Genomic DNA, 14,931 nt, shown 5'->3' on the forward strand with positions numbered 1-14,931 from the left:
CACTGCTACAGAGCCTCTCTTGCTGCAAGTCATGACTTGATTTCAGTGCATTCTTCAGCCTCACTCCTCCTCACACAACTCCCAAGAGCACAGCTCTGTTCCTCTCCTCTCCACGCAGCTGCTGCCGCCTGTGCAACCCCAGGACTGAATTGCAGTGCCACTGTGCAATGCCCATGCACAGGACAGGATAGTGAGGCACAGCCAGGAAATCCAATCCCAAATCCAGGTTCCTGCAGCTCTCTGTACCCCCAGCCAGCTGTGGATGCTTTGGAAAATCAGCCTCACAGTGCAGAACATGTTGGGATGCTAGCTGGGATGTGGGACTTTGCCACCACCAAGTGATCAGTAGAAAAAAGAGAGAACAGCACTTGTTTAATCCCAGACTGGTGCCCTGTGATTTGTATTCTGCCTCTTGATCCAGCAGCTGTGCCCTGCTGCCCCTCCTGATCTCCATCAGAGCAGTTCATCTCTCCCTCAGCCCCACAAGGCTGAGCTGATCTGCTCTGCTTGCAGATAATGCCACGGACAGAGCCATGTTGCAATTAAATACAGTAATTTCACAAATACAAGCCGCAGCAATTTGACAAAAATTTTGGTGGAAACCCGGAAGTGCGGCTAATAGTCGGGGGCGGCTAATATGTGAATAATTTTCTGACATTTACAACCCCAGACGTGCCAGCCAGGGCGCCGAGCCAAGCACCTACCAGTAAAAGCCGGCATTTCGCGATTGTTACAGTGTTACTGTGTTGCCCTGGCTCCCTGCAGGCAGCACGGGGGGCGGGGAGAGAGGCGGGAGAGCTCTCTTCTTCCCTCCTCTGCCGCAGCCCAGGGGAGGATGGGTGGGGGCGCGCCGCCATTGCCGCGGCCCGGGGAGCCGACGGGGGGGGGGGGGGCACCGCCATTGCCGCGGCTCCGGGAGCCGACGGGAGCCCTGTGCAGCCATTGCCGCAGCCCGGGGAGGTGGGGGAATTGCGCGCCGCCATTGCCGCGTCTCGGGGAGCCGACGGGAGCCCCGCGCAGCCATTGCCGTGGCTCGGGGAGGAGGCGGGGTGCTTTGTCCGCGCCCGCCGCCGGCGCCATGGGCGCAGGAAAGCTCCGTCCCCGCCCGCCGCCGCTGCCGTAGGAGCGGGGGAAGCTCCGTCCCTGCCTGCCACCGCGGGGCAGCGCCGACCCGGGGTGACCGAACCCAGGGGCAGCAGCGGCGGCCGGCCCCGAGCGGCAGCGCCGGGCTGGGCCACCTGGCCCCGTCAGCAGCCCCTAGCGGGCCGAGCCTGCACAGCCTTAGCTCAGCCAGTAAACCCCGCCCTCCCGCGGTTCTGTTACTAATTGCACGCGGGTCCTCGCTGCGAATGACAGAGCGGCTTATATTCGGGTGCGGCTTATTTATGGACAAAAACCGAAATATTTGCCAACACCCAGAGATGCGGCTTATACTCAGTGCGGCTTGTATTCGTGAATTTACTGTACTCTCCTGGTTCTATGCTACTGAGAAGCAGGAACAGAATGCACAATGGCAGATAATTACAGGTGAGTAATTACAGACACAATCTTCCCTCTTTCTTGTCCTTGTTTGGTTTTTTTTCCACCATTCCACACTTGCTGAGAGCCTGACACAGTGCCCAGAGCTCTGAAGATGATGAGCAGAGTAATAAAAAAGTGATGAGCAGAGTAATAAAAAAGTCCTTTGAAGCACATCCCTGAAGCTCCCTGAGCCCTGATCATCCTTCATGCCATGTTTCTGCAGCCCTGCTGGCCAGGGTAGTGAGCAGGATGTCCACTTCAGGTGGTCTGAGCTGCTAAAAGCCATGTCATTAAAAAACCCCAACTTAATAATGACAATTGAATTGAAGGAATATTGTGGAATATTTCCTGCTTGTTTTCAAGAGGGCTTGTAACTTGCTAAAACTTTTTGAAATCCAGCTGCTGTAAATAGCAACTCATGTGCTTTCCCAATCACTTACCTTTCTTGTTCAATACCGAGTATCTATTTAGGAACTGGTTTTCAAAACATTGTGCACTTTGCACAATTAATTTGGGGAAGTCTGTGGTGTGTCCCAATGCCCAAAAAAAGTGCTCTGAAAAACTGAGGAGATCACACGTGCAAAGTCAGCCTATAGAAACAAATAAGCACATTTTCATACATGCAATCTCTGGTAGGATTGCTTAGAAATCATAAAGTGTTTTAAAACAATGCCATAACATTCTTAAATGCCAAATGTCACATGAAATATTATTCAGAATCACTTCTCTCTCCTTCCCAACCTGCCTGCAAACAAGTGGGATCTGCACAGCTTGGTTGTGGGTGCTGGGAACAGCATCAGTTGTGAGTGGAGCATTATTAACAACTGGAATTATTAACTCTGTTTCAGAAAGCTGTTCTGTGCCTCTACACACGGTCGTTTGGAAGATCTTTTGGAAAATTCATCTTGCACCTGATCCCTCCCCTTTTTAATGAACTACATCATGCTGTCAGACAATGCTGATGGACAGCATAAAGCAAGGAGAAAGGGAAATAGCACCTGAAATGACAGGTAGGGCCAAAACTTTTAGCCACCAGGAAGATTCTGATGGTACCTGGCTCCAGTTTGGTCCCCTCCTCTATTGCCAACCTTCATCAGATAATACTCCCTGCAAAATTTTAATACTGCAAAATTTAAATGCCTGCAAAATTTTAAGCCAGGGATTTTTGTGTGGTTGATATTCATTTTCAAGCTTCACAGTGTCTTGTAGGTCCTGTGAAAGAAAGAGAAGAGAGATGTGGGAGTGATTTCATGCTTCCCCTGCCCTGCTGGGGTGATGTTTCTCAGTCTTCACAGGGAGGAGATGTGTGTGAAGCAAAAGGGTAAGAGGAGTTAATTATAATAATTTGGAGGGAGGGGGTTTACATTCTCCATTTCAAAGAGAAGCTCCTGCCTTTCTCAGCAGACACCTGTCCTCCAAACTAAAACAGCAACTTTTCCTTCTTTGTCCATATATAAGCCGCACCTGATTATAAGCCGCACTTTGGGTTCGGACCAAAATTTTAGTCAAAATGGTGTGGCTTATAATTGTGAAATTACTGTACTTCACTTTGCTTGTCAACCAAGAGCAAGCACGATGGATGTGCAGTAATCTGTTACAGCAACATCTTGTGCATGTCAACCTTTGAGGAGCAGAGAGGCATAGAGATGTCCCAGCACAAGTCTTTCAGCCAGATTGAATGTCCTTGTGTCATATAACACCACTTATGAAAGATGATAGATAAAAAGCTAATCAGCTGCAAATCAAAAGTGTAACTGAGGTGGACAATTGATTACAGCCACATATCAATGCTTTGAACATCCACAGCTTTCCAGGAATAGAATGGTTTAAAAATAAAGTTGCTGGTTGCAAGAAGCTTGTAAGATCTGGAGTTCACCTCCTGTTCCTCTCCTCATACCAGAGAAGCATCAACACTTTTTGTAAAGCCTGAAGTCATCCACTACTGAAAGTAACAAAGCAAGCAGGAGGTGGTTCTGCAGGAGGGAATGTAAAGGTATGAAGAGCCTAATACTGACTCTCCTCTTAAGCCTCAAAAGACACAGATGAGCTGCCTGGGACCTACAGCACCAGGGCAAACTGTTTTCCTTCCCCTTGCGTCTATTTCTGTGCACATTACCTTGGGGAATCAGTTTTTGCAAAGTATTTTTCATTCAAAAGTACATAGGTAGACAGAGCTCACAAATCTGAACTGCTGTCTGGTACCACCTTTGCTGAGCACAGGCTGTAGGAGAGAACTGGTGAGCAGTCCCATGGGCAGGGGTCATGCAGCTGCTGATGGGGCTGCCTGAGGAACCTGGTCTCTGCAAACGCTTCAAGCAGAGAGGCTGCTCTGACTTCCACTGTCACCTGGTTCACATTTCTCCATCAGCCCACTTGGCAGCCAAACTCACAGGAGAAATATGAAGATTTCTTTATAATGGTGGTTGTAGTGGTGTCTGCTTTGCTGGGTCATTTAAATCAAGGGTAAATAGTGTCCTTCTAGCTATGGTCTCATCCTGCGGCCCAAGTGAGTTCTAAGTGATGAATAGCAGAAGCTCATGCTAGCTACATGTGGGTTTTGATCCTCTGACTGCTGTCAGTACAGAGATGGGGCTGGCAATGACTGCAGGAAAAAGCAGGGATGGGGCAGTGTTCAGTGGGTGATGGGCTTGTGAGAGAGAAGATCTGAATTTAGATGAAGGGTGAATAGAGGAAGAAGAGGAGCCTATGGACCCATGCAGCCTCCTATGCTTGCAGCTGAGTTAATTCACACACTAACCCCTGCATTAGTGTATGAGATCCCCACCCATAATGTGGCTGTACAGCCCTGCATGCCCCTTGTCCCAGCGTTTCTCCTTCCAAGGAGCACTGCCTGTTGCCCCTGAACTCAGCACCAGCAAGCAGAATGGTGTCCTGGAGAAGAGTGGGTTACCTACCTCCCACATGAAGAGTTCCTTGGAGATTTTTTAGATTTTTTTTTCCCTGAATTGCTCTAGTTAAAAGGCATCTCCAGGCAGAGCATCACATCTCATTGCAGCCAATAAATTGGCCATAGCAATTCTGAAAGGAAGTGTGGGTGCTTCTCCAGCTGAGAAACAACACCCAGAACTAGTGTCTTTTAATGTAAGGGTATGAGCAGAACCAGAAGGTAATCAGGTGGTTAATGAAGCTTAATGTGTATGAAGTCCATGAAGATAACTCTTAATTGCTAGTGTGTCTGTCCTCACTTTCATCAAAAGAGCGTGGTGATATCTAAGAGTGGCATTTCAATGCCTGAAATGCTCCTCTTATAAATAGAACAAGCAGATCAGCATGACTGAGTGATAAAATTACCTTCTGGTCTTCAGAAACTTCAGCATGCAACTGTGCTGTAGGCACCTCAGTGTGCCCCTCTTCACAGCACAAACAGATACGTTTGGAAATGGATTTGGAGGAGACCTACAAAGAGGGAAAGAGCACAGAGGGGAAAATTACTCGAGCTGAAGCTGCGAAGTTGGTGAAAAAAGCTTTTCTTGAAGCCCTGAAGTCCAACGACTTTGAAACACTGGAAGAGCTCTTGAGCCAAAAGAAAATAGACGTGGACACAGTGTTTGAAGTCGAAGATGAAAACCTGGTTCTGGCATCCTACAAACAAGGTAAATGTGGCAGCACTCACCAGACAGAAGTAGAGGGGTTTGAGTGATTTTCAAGGAACTTTCATCTCTTCTGAAGCTGCAGCAAAAGCTGATCCACAGGCAGCACTGTCTCAGTAGGCTCACATGGCCAGGGCCACGTAGCAGGGGAGCTTATCAGCTCTGTGGGCTTGGTGAAGGGCAGGCCAGAGCCCAGCCTGAGCCTCTGTGCTGCAGCTGCAGGAGACTCCAGAAAGAGGAGTCCTTTGCCATTTCCTCACAGAGAACTCGGGTGCAAAGCCCAGAATAGAAACATGCAGGCGAAATGGGGTGTATACATTTCTTGCCTGACCCCATTCACACGTACAGACTATTTAGAAACATAAAATATCCGCTGTCTTCCACTTTCAGTGGAAGTAAAGTGGATTCTTCCTAGCTCAGGGGAACTAAGGAAATCCTGTGGACCTTGGATGTTGCTGGATGGGAGAAGGTTTATTTTTCCAAATGACAGAAAGTGAGAATGTGCTAGTTTATCAAAACAGAAAAAAAAATCTGGAAAAAAACTACCAGAACAATCAACACAACATCTGTTTTGGAGTGTAAAAAACCCAAACCATTTCCCAGACTGATACTTAAAGAGTTTCCAAAACCTTACAACTTCAAGCAATAAACCAAGTTTGCTAAAATCAACATACTTCATGACCTACCTGCTAACAGACTCTTCTTGTGCATTTAGAAAGCAGTAATGATCAGTCTCTGCCAGAAGTTGATCATATGTGGAGATAAACACCTCCAGTAGCAGCAGCAGCACAGCAAATGCACTTTCCCTTCTGTGGCTAAAAGACAGGACTATCTCAACTCTTCTCTTTTTCTTTGTTTACCCCTTATTTAATGATTGGTTCCCACTCTTTTGATTTCTTCAGAGCGAGGATGATGCAGTTGTGATGGACTTCCCTTAGGGACAGTCTATGAACTGAGCCACTGTGCTGAATTTATCTTAAAATACATCTTCTTCTGTCCTCAGCAGGCTGAAATGCAATCAGGTTGTGGTTTGAGACTGCAGGATTAATGAATAGATTTTTAATCACAGATCATTTGAGGGAAATCATTAACTAGGCTCTTTTGAAGAAGTCTCTCTTTGTTTTCCAAAAAGTAGAGAGAGAGGAAAAGGCATCCTTATGGCCTAAATCACAGTATTCTATGCACTTTGTCTGAAATGCAGGAAGCACTTCTATCAACTCTTGTGCTAATTTTACTTTTGTTCAGAATGACAAATAACTGTGATATGAAAGGGGGCATTTCCTTGAGGAGGAAGAGGGGAGAAAAGTTCACCACCCCACCATTCTGACAGTCTGAGCTTTACCAGAGTTCTTAGTGGTGAAATGGAAGAGAGATATCATAGGTGACAGAGTGACTTTTCTTCCTCTCTTCCAAAGAGGCTGAGAGCTCTCAAAGGTGCTGATCATGCTTGCACCATGGCTTTTTTACGTTACTAAACAAACAGATAAGCTAAATGAGGTCTCCCGTGGGGCCCACATCTGCTCCCTGCTCAGTGTCTGTCCCTGTCCCTCCAAACTCAGACATGTGGCAGATTTGGGCAGAGGACGTGGGAGATGCTCCCTGGGGATGTCTGAGCACAACTCACCTGCAAGCAGCACAGGCAACAGAAATATATTGTGGACTCAGGCAGGAAAATTGTGGGTATAATTGTGTATGATTACTTGGCTTTTAAGTATCACTTTCCTGCTGTTAATGTATAATTTATGGCTTATATCTGGCCGTAAATGGGAGACTCAGCCCTATATGGGATAAGCTGGAATTGGATCACAGTTCACTGGTAACAGGGGGAACACCACTCGTGCAGTTGGATAGGAAAGGGATTTAAGAACCTTGCTCTGCTATATGCAAAGACTTTGGGATATAGCCCACCTTCTCTGTGCCTGGTTTGAGAGGCTGCTGAGGGTGTATGATGACGAGGTTGCCCCAGCAGAGTTGCCAGTGTAACCTGCACAGTCAGCAGGGTGAGTGTCCTCACAGGAGGCTGTCACCCTGCTCGTGCACTCCAGAGCCTCAGGGCTGCTGCTCTTGCCATTTACAGTGGGAGCTCCCTGAGGACTGGGTTTGGCAGTCTCAAAAATTTGACCCAAGAGTAGATTACATGGTCTGCAGTTTCTTGCCCCTATCTGAAAATATACTTGTAATTTATCTAAGATGGAAGAAAAAATTTAATCAATTTCTTCCTTCCACCAACACATTTTTTTCTTTCTGCCTGTACCTCATAAACACTGTAAAAACTGTATATATGCGACATTAGTGTTGAAAAACTGCATAAAACCAGAGACTAATAAAAGAAGGTTTGAAATATTTTGACCTCACTATACATCTCTAATATCTTTCTGGTTTTTTTACATGATAACAGATTTCATCCAGGCAGTTGTCCAAGAAGAAACAGATAAATCAAACCCAGAGAATTTTATAGTCAATTCTAGCTAAGATACAGGTACTGTATAAAAAAATATAAAATTTAGACTTCTCTTGCCCTTCTGCACATTACTATGATGCTTCACTTTTTTTAAACAAGTGATTATAGTAATCACTTCTGAGACTGTATCTGTGCAGTCATTAAGCATTAATTTGGGAGCAAGTGTTTATCTGTTATTTGGCCTTACACCTGTTTGTAAATAAAAAAAAGAAAAAAATCATGGTGACAATTTCTGAGAAAAATCCAAACATTTTGCAGCCAAATTCAATGCTAAAGTGTCACTGCCTCTGTTTGGGTCTTCAGCCTAATTTACATCAGGATCCAATCTCCTCACTCTGTGCTCCTCAGGGCAGTGGCAGGCAGGAGGTCCCTGACACAGCTGCAGCCACATTGCCAGGGGTCATCTATGTGTAAATGCATCCCTGGAGGTCTGAATCCAGCCCTGACACACAAGATCCTGCCATCTCCCACACAGAAACAGTAGGATGAGCTGTCTGTTGAGTCACTTCCTAACTAAATGCTGTTGTCTTATTCCAACACCACTTTTGTTCAGCTATTGGCAGGCTGGAGATCCCACTTCCCCCGTATTTTTTGGCTGGTGGCATTTCAAACTCTCTAAGCAATTTTTTTTTTGTTTTGTTTAATCTATACCAGCAACAAAAAAGTCTAATAGCTTCTTTCAGAGTATGTCTACATGGGAATTATCTCTCCAAAAGGCAGGCTGTTCAGCCTGTAACAGTGCTTAATGAAAATGAAGTTACACTTGAGAGAACTTAGTGTGCACTATGCTGGTGAAATTACAGTAAATTACATTAAAAACTTCAACCCTTTCTTCCCCTTCAATTATTCTCAGTAGGTGGATAGACCAAAGAAAAGTCTTTGCCAAGGCTGGTAACACACTCTTATTTCATACAGGGTACTGGCTTCCCAGTTACAAATTAAAAATATCCTGGGCAACTGGACTTCATCTAGCTGTCATGTATGGACATCTGGAGAGTCTTTCAGTCCTCCTCAATCACAAAGCCACAATCAACTGCCGGCCCAATGGAAAAGCTGCCATCCACATAGCCTGTGAAACAGCAAATGTTGAGTGCCTCAAGATCCTTTGCAACCATGGAGCGAAGCTGAACTGCTTTTCAATGAGTGGGCAGGCGCCCTTGCACTTCTGTACCACACGAACCTCCATGCCTTGTGCCCAGCAGCTGCTTTGGAGAGGTAAGGCAAAGCTCTGGAGCATCTCTCATGGCATGGACAACGATGGTGGGCACGGTCTGGGCTTTCTCTGAGAAGGCAGTTTCTCAAAGTAGATGCATATTTGTCCTTTCCATTCAGAGGTGACTCATGTCTTCATCTCAGCCTCCTTGTTGGCATCTCTGATCAGAGGAAGTTTCTCCCATTCTGTTTCCTCACCTCATCTATCTTTCCCTTTCCCTGGCCACTGGCCCTTACTCCAAGATTCCACATTTCAGTGCCTCCATTCCACTGCCCAACCAGTCCATCAGCAGCAGAGCTCCTCTAAATCAGGGAATTTCTATTTCTTTCGAGTTTGGTTTTTTCCCTGTCTTTTTCATTTAGGTTTACTGTTGAGCTCTCTTCATACGAAGGGGCATCCCTCATCTTCTTTCTTGTTCAAAATTCCTGAACTTGAATAAAATTTTTCCAACCACTTGTTTTTTGAGATCTGGCCTTGAAAAATGTGATGCAGTTTTTCGTACTGTCTTTTTGTTTGTCATGGTTGCAGCCAAACTCATGCCTGGAGGAAAAAAGGGTATTATATAAGATTTTTATTTCCTCAAAGTAAGGTGCATTATGCTGCTGGTCATCTGCAACAAATGAGGCTGTGAATAGATGTAATTCTTCCATAAATATATTTGTCACACACTATTTCATGAACAGAAGGGTACTGACAGAGGAGACAGTAAAAGAAATATAGTTCAAGTCTTTAGTTACAGAGAGACTCCCCTATTTATCACACTGTGCCATGGCAATACGAATGATTTTGGGTTGCTTTTGTTGCGTGTGTGGTTATTGAAAGCTTTCCTGAGATGCAGAGCCCAAGTGCAAAGTCCATGTTTGTGGGCAAGGCAATTGCAGTCATAAATGAATAACAACATTGCTTTTCTTCTACTGGAAAGATACATATTATTTTGTTTGGTAGAAAGGAAAAATAAATGCTGCCAGTTGTATCCTGCCCACAGCAAACAGTCCTGACAGCGGGAGTTGAATTTGCTAGCATAGAAAAGCTTAAAAGTCTTACGAAACGCAGTATAGGATGAACGCAAGTGAAAGGATGTATTCTGCAGGCTTTCTCCACCCACCCATCAACAACAGCACAATAGCACTTTAAAAGCCACCCTTCCTCCCAAAGCACTCGTTAAACTCTGATTTCCATATGAACTGAATGCTGAGACTCCAAACGGAGTGGGAAAGCTCTGGAGCAAACCATGCCGGGTGTGCATATTCACAAGCAGCACCTCCAGGAGCTGAAACCAGGGTGTCAGGTAATGTCCCTGCCCCAAAGTTTCCAAGATGCATCTTTCATCTGCCACCTGCACTCAGTGGCGTCCCCTGGGATCCATCCAGGTCATTCACTTTATCCCCCTCTGGCTGCGGGATCAGCAAGCAGTGCCGATCCCACGTTTGGATTGCCCAGGCTATCCCAGGGTCAGAGAACACGACTAACACTCAACACGGCTTTAGCAGCATTAGCGCTCGGTTTTTCCAGCCCAGAGGCAGTCAGCTCTCAGGCTCTCAGCTCAGCAGATGGTGCTGTTGCTCCAGCTCGGAGCGCTCCGCAGCACTCTGGAAACGGGATCCGCATCCCCCTGGCACTGGGCTCCTTAACATCATCCACGGATCTGCTATAAAATGTCCTTTCATCCGAGTTAACGAGGTGCTGCAGGGAGTGTTTTCACGGTACGGAGCAGAGCAGAGCTGCTCTCCGGAGTAGGGGTAATGCTCTCTTTCCTCCACCAGTTCTCAATTTACAGAAAAAAGCATTTTTACACAGAAATTTGGGCTTGCATGCTCTCTGAAACAGAATGTTCAGATATGGTCCTCAAGCCTGGGGCCAGCACATCACATCTGAAGCTGGATCTAAGAACCTTAAGTTTCTAAGAGTTGCCCTGGAGACTTAACTAACGCAGGATCGATGCTACTTGCATTTACACGTGTCTTTCATGCCCATCCTGACCTTTTCCTTGGGAAGAAGGGCTCATACAGAGAGATGGCCAAACAAGTGTTTCGTTGCCTTAATTTCCCCCCATCATCTTTTGTTGGCAGGAGCAAATGTGAACATCAGAACCAACAACAAGGACGAGGAGACTCCTCTGCACGTCGTCGCACGTTTGGGTGTCCCAGAGCTCGTGGCCTTTTACGTGGAACAGGGAGCACAGGTAGATGCTCTCAATGCCTACATGGAGACTCCCCTGGCCTGTGCAGCCTACTGGGCCCTTCACTATAAGGATCAGATATACAGCCAGGATCACCACCTCATCTGTCGGATGCTGCTGGACTATAAAGCTGAAGTGAATGCTCGTGATGAGGATTTCAAATCACCACTCCACAAAGCCGCCTGGAACTGTGATCATGTCCTACTGCATATGCTGCTGGAGGCAGGAGCAGAAGCAAACATCATGGATGTCAATGGCTGTGCACCCCTACAGTATATCATCAAAGTGACATCTGTGCGGCCAGCTGCTCAGCCAGACATCTGCTACCAGCTGCTACTGAATCATGGAGCAGCCAGGATATACCCTCTGCAATTCCACAAGGTTAAGGATGTCTTTGTACAGTAGGGTATGGAGAGGCATGGTGTCTTGAACAGGAATGGGATGAGAGATCCAAGCTTCAGGATTTAGTGCTATCTGGATTTGCTGGAGTCCTGTCAGTGTGGGCCCAGATTGTCCAAAACATTGTGAGATGACCTACTGTAAGAATGGCAACATTTAACTGAAATGGAATTACAGTTGCCTGTACCAGAAACCAGATACAGATCTAATTTTTTGGTCTTAACCAACCTGAAATGCCAAACTCTAAATGCTGGTTCAAGCCTGATTTTTCAGAGCAGATGAATTTTCTCATTTCAGAAAACCCACATCCCTTTGTCAAACCTGGCTTCATACAGGTTTAACTGAGTTGTACGAAATGCACATTTCATGGTCTCCAGCAAAGATTAGAGATGAGACCACTTGAGTCAGTTTGCCACATCTGACATTTAAAAATCTATTAAAAATGAAGTGCATCTCAATAAAGCTTTGGATTGTTCTCAAAAAATGTGAGAATTAAGGAAAAGAGCTGGGCCTGGGCTCATAGCTGATGACCTAAAAAAAAAAAAAAAAAGTATTGAGGATCCCTCCTGAAGGTTTTAAACACCTGCAAAGCCCAAGACACTGACAGAAGTACCTAATGGTCTTGTTATATCAGACAACTAAGTAAGCTTGCTGAAGTCAGGACTTATTCTCTCTCATCCAGTACCCTAAGCAGCAGTTTGCAGTTCCCCAACTGTACATGTAAAGTTTTAACAAGCCAAGCAACCAGAAGCCTTTGAATAAAATGTCAAAATTTTAATTGTGCCCTCCTGAGCCCAGGATGAGCAGGGTCTGTCTATAGCAGAACAATGCTTAGTCTCCTAGAGGGTACTTGAAAGCAAGGCCTGAAGTCTCCTCTTCCTACATCCTATTGCATGAAGTGGGTCTCTCTTCCAAACTATCATTTGCACACCTATAAAATGTAGGATATTTATCCCAGAGAGATGTTCTGCAGTTTTGTTTGTGAAAGCTGGAGACTGCATGGGACAAAACTGGGTGAATGCAATGTTACTCTTGCATATGAGTGACAACAGACTGGGTTTTCTTCCTGTTGAGCTAAAATTACTGGGCAGAACAGTTGTGTCAAGGGTCTTGTGTGGCTTGAAACCCTTACTTCTGAACTGTCTCTTTTTCTGGTCATATTTCAAATTTTTCTTTAACAATGCATATTTAATTCATATGATGGGATTTTTTTCCTGTTTCTCAGCTACATGTGCTGAACAAGAATTTTTATGCATGGCTTTGCCTGGTGTTGAGTGACTCAACCCAGCTAGGAACAAGCTATCTCTAGATTTGGGTGATAAAGCCCACCCCATCTAGACTGCTGTGGAGATATAAGCCAGCATTTCTGTATGGTCTTAAACTGGGGATGAACCTGGGGTTTCTTGCTGTGTTTGCACAGAGTGGTGTGGAGACCCCTTGTGTCTTTTGCATCTCCAGCCCCATCCTCTCCTAACTGTTTGGCTGTGCCTGTCTCAGTTTGTGACACTGTCGGCAGTGCCGAGCACCCAGGCTAGCCCCAGCTCCCTGGTGGTACTCATGGTCTCCATGCATCCTGCCTGTAGGTGCTACAAGCCTGCCATTCCCACCCCAGAGCTGTGGAGGTAGTCGTCAACTCCTATGAACACATCAAATCAACGTCGAAGTGGAAAGCAGCCATACCTGAGGATGTCTTGGAGGTAAGCTCTCAATGAGGTATAACTGAGTAAAATCCAGGCTCATGATTTGTATAACCCATACCAAACCATAAGAAAGAAAGAACACTTTTGAAAGAGAAGAACATCGCAGAGGATGGGGACTTCCCCACTTAATATCTCACATTTAGCAAAAGCATATCACTCACTGAAAAAACCCATATTTTTGATATTTTAATTGCAACTATATCCTTTGGAGCACCCCCCATCAGGGGCACAGGAGGAGCTCAGCTGTCCTTGTATTCAACCAGTGAAAAAATTCTGGCTGTGACTGGTGTTTGATCAGATTTGTAATGTGTATATTCGTATATTTTGAAGTCAGGAAATATTTTTAAAGTGCCATATTACATGGTTATGACTATGTACCTCTAGTTTCTGCTGCATTGGTCAGATTTCTGTGAACAGGATGACTTAGCTGCAAATGTAAGGGAGAATTTAAATTAAAAGTAAGAGATTAAAAAGGAAAAGATGCAGTCAAAAGGCAAAACTGTGGGACAAACTACATGCTTTGACATAATTATCCCTTTAACTTAAAAATCCTTACTCCAGATATTCTGGTTGCCCTAAAACACACTTCTGGGTTTTTTTTACAGCAGCACCAGGATTTCTATGACTCTTTGTTCACTGTGTGCAGCAATTCACCACGGTCACTGATGCACTTATGCAGATGTGCTATTCGGGCAATACTGTCAGAAAGGTGCCATCGAGAAGTCCCCTTGCTCTCCATCCCTCTGTCCATGAAGAAGTACTTGCTGCTGGAACCAGAAGGAATCATCTACTGAGCTGCCACAGAGCATGCACTGGTGTCTCCCTTCCCAGATCCATGTGCCTCTGAGAGAATCCAGGCACTATCCTGACACAGCCCCGCGCTTGTGTCCATTTGCTGGCCAGCCTGCAAGCTGGGCTGGCATTGAAGGCTCTCCTTGGAGCTGCTCTCTTTCCCTACACTGAGAAATCACAGCTGCAGGCTGCAGTTTGCACTGGGGAGGCAGAGCTGGAAAAGCCCCTGCTCCAAACACACCCAGGACACACACGCTGCTGTGTTCAGCCTAGCTTCAACAATGCTGCTGCTTCCTTCAGAGCCTGCTAGATAGCATTAGATTAAATCTGAGTAACCTTTGATATCGTTTCACTATGATTTTTTTCAGCTGTCATTTTGGGAATAAAAGAAAGGATACTGTCAAACACTAAGTCACAGAAATACCTTCCTAGAATGAAATAGGCAAACCAGTTTGGATTGTGACCACAGACAGGCCTGCAGTAGCTTCTGTGTTTTCCTGTGCACTGACTCTCAATTCAGAGTTAGTTCACTGTTCACTACCTGTCTGTATCTTATAAAGCTTTGTCATAATTATCCTTTTTATTATAATAATTTTTCCTTTATCAACCACAGTATGTAATCAAGACAGAAACATGCAGCCCTGAAATTTTTGTACATTGATACTCAAGCCTGGGTAGCTTTTAGCTCTGTTTCCACTATCACTGTGACCAATGATAAATTAATATCCCGGTGCCAAGAAAGGTAGGTAAAAAACACTTGCCCCTGAAACCTGCACAGCTGTACTTGTACCCATCCCTAATACCTCTCAGAATTATGCTGGATGTGATCTGGGAAGCATATGACCTTTCTCTTCATTGACTATAAAATGAACCAATCCTGCTAGCGTGGACTATACATCTCATTTCTGGTAGCTAGGCACAGGTGAGAGGAATCCCACATTAACCAAAAGGTGTTTCCAAGATAAAAATGTGTTGGCGGTGCTGTTACAGAACTACCAGACCCCTTGATTTGCAATTCCTGTGCTTTTGGACCTACTAGCACTGGTTTCCTTTAC

General features: G+C 45.4%; 1 protein-coding gene across 1 annotated transcript; it reads left to right on the top strand.

Annotated features, from left to right (window-relative positions):
- The first annotated feature begins 4,851 nt into the window (after positions 1 to 4,851).
- Positions 4,852 to 13,878, top strand: ASB4 (ankyrin repeat and SOCS box containing 4). The gene is made up of 5 exons (XM_033077359.1): positions 4,852 to 5,135; positions 8,509 to 8,808; positions 10,876 to 11,366; positions 12,968 to 13,081; positions 13,690 to 13,878. The coding sequence occupies exons 1-5, from the start codon at positions 4,922 to 4,924 to the stop codon at positions 13,876 to 13,878; spliced, it is 1,308 nt and encodes a 435-aa protein (XP_032933250.1). The 5' UTR covers positions 4,852 to 4,921.
- The last annotated feature ends 1,053 nt before the right edge of the window (positions 13,879 to 14,931 follow it).

Source organism: Catharus ustulatus, chromosome 1 (assembly GCF_009819885.2).
Source record: "Catharus ustulatus isolate bCatUst1 chromosome 1, bCatUst1.pri.v2, whole genome shotgun sequence".
Taxonomy (NCBI): domain Eukaryota; kingdom Metazoa; phylum Chordata; class Aves; order Passeriformes; family Turdidae; genus Catharus; species Catharus ustulatus.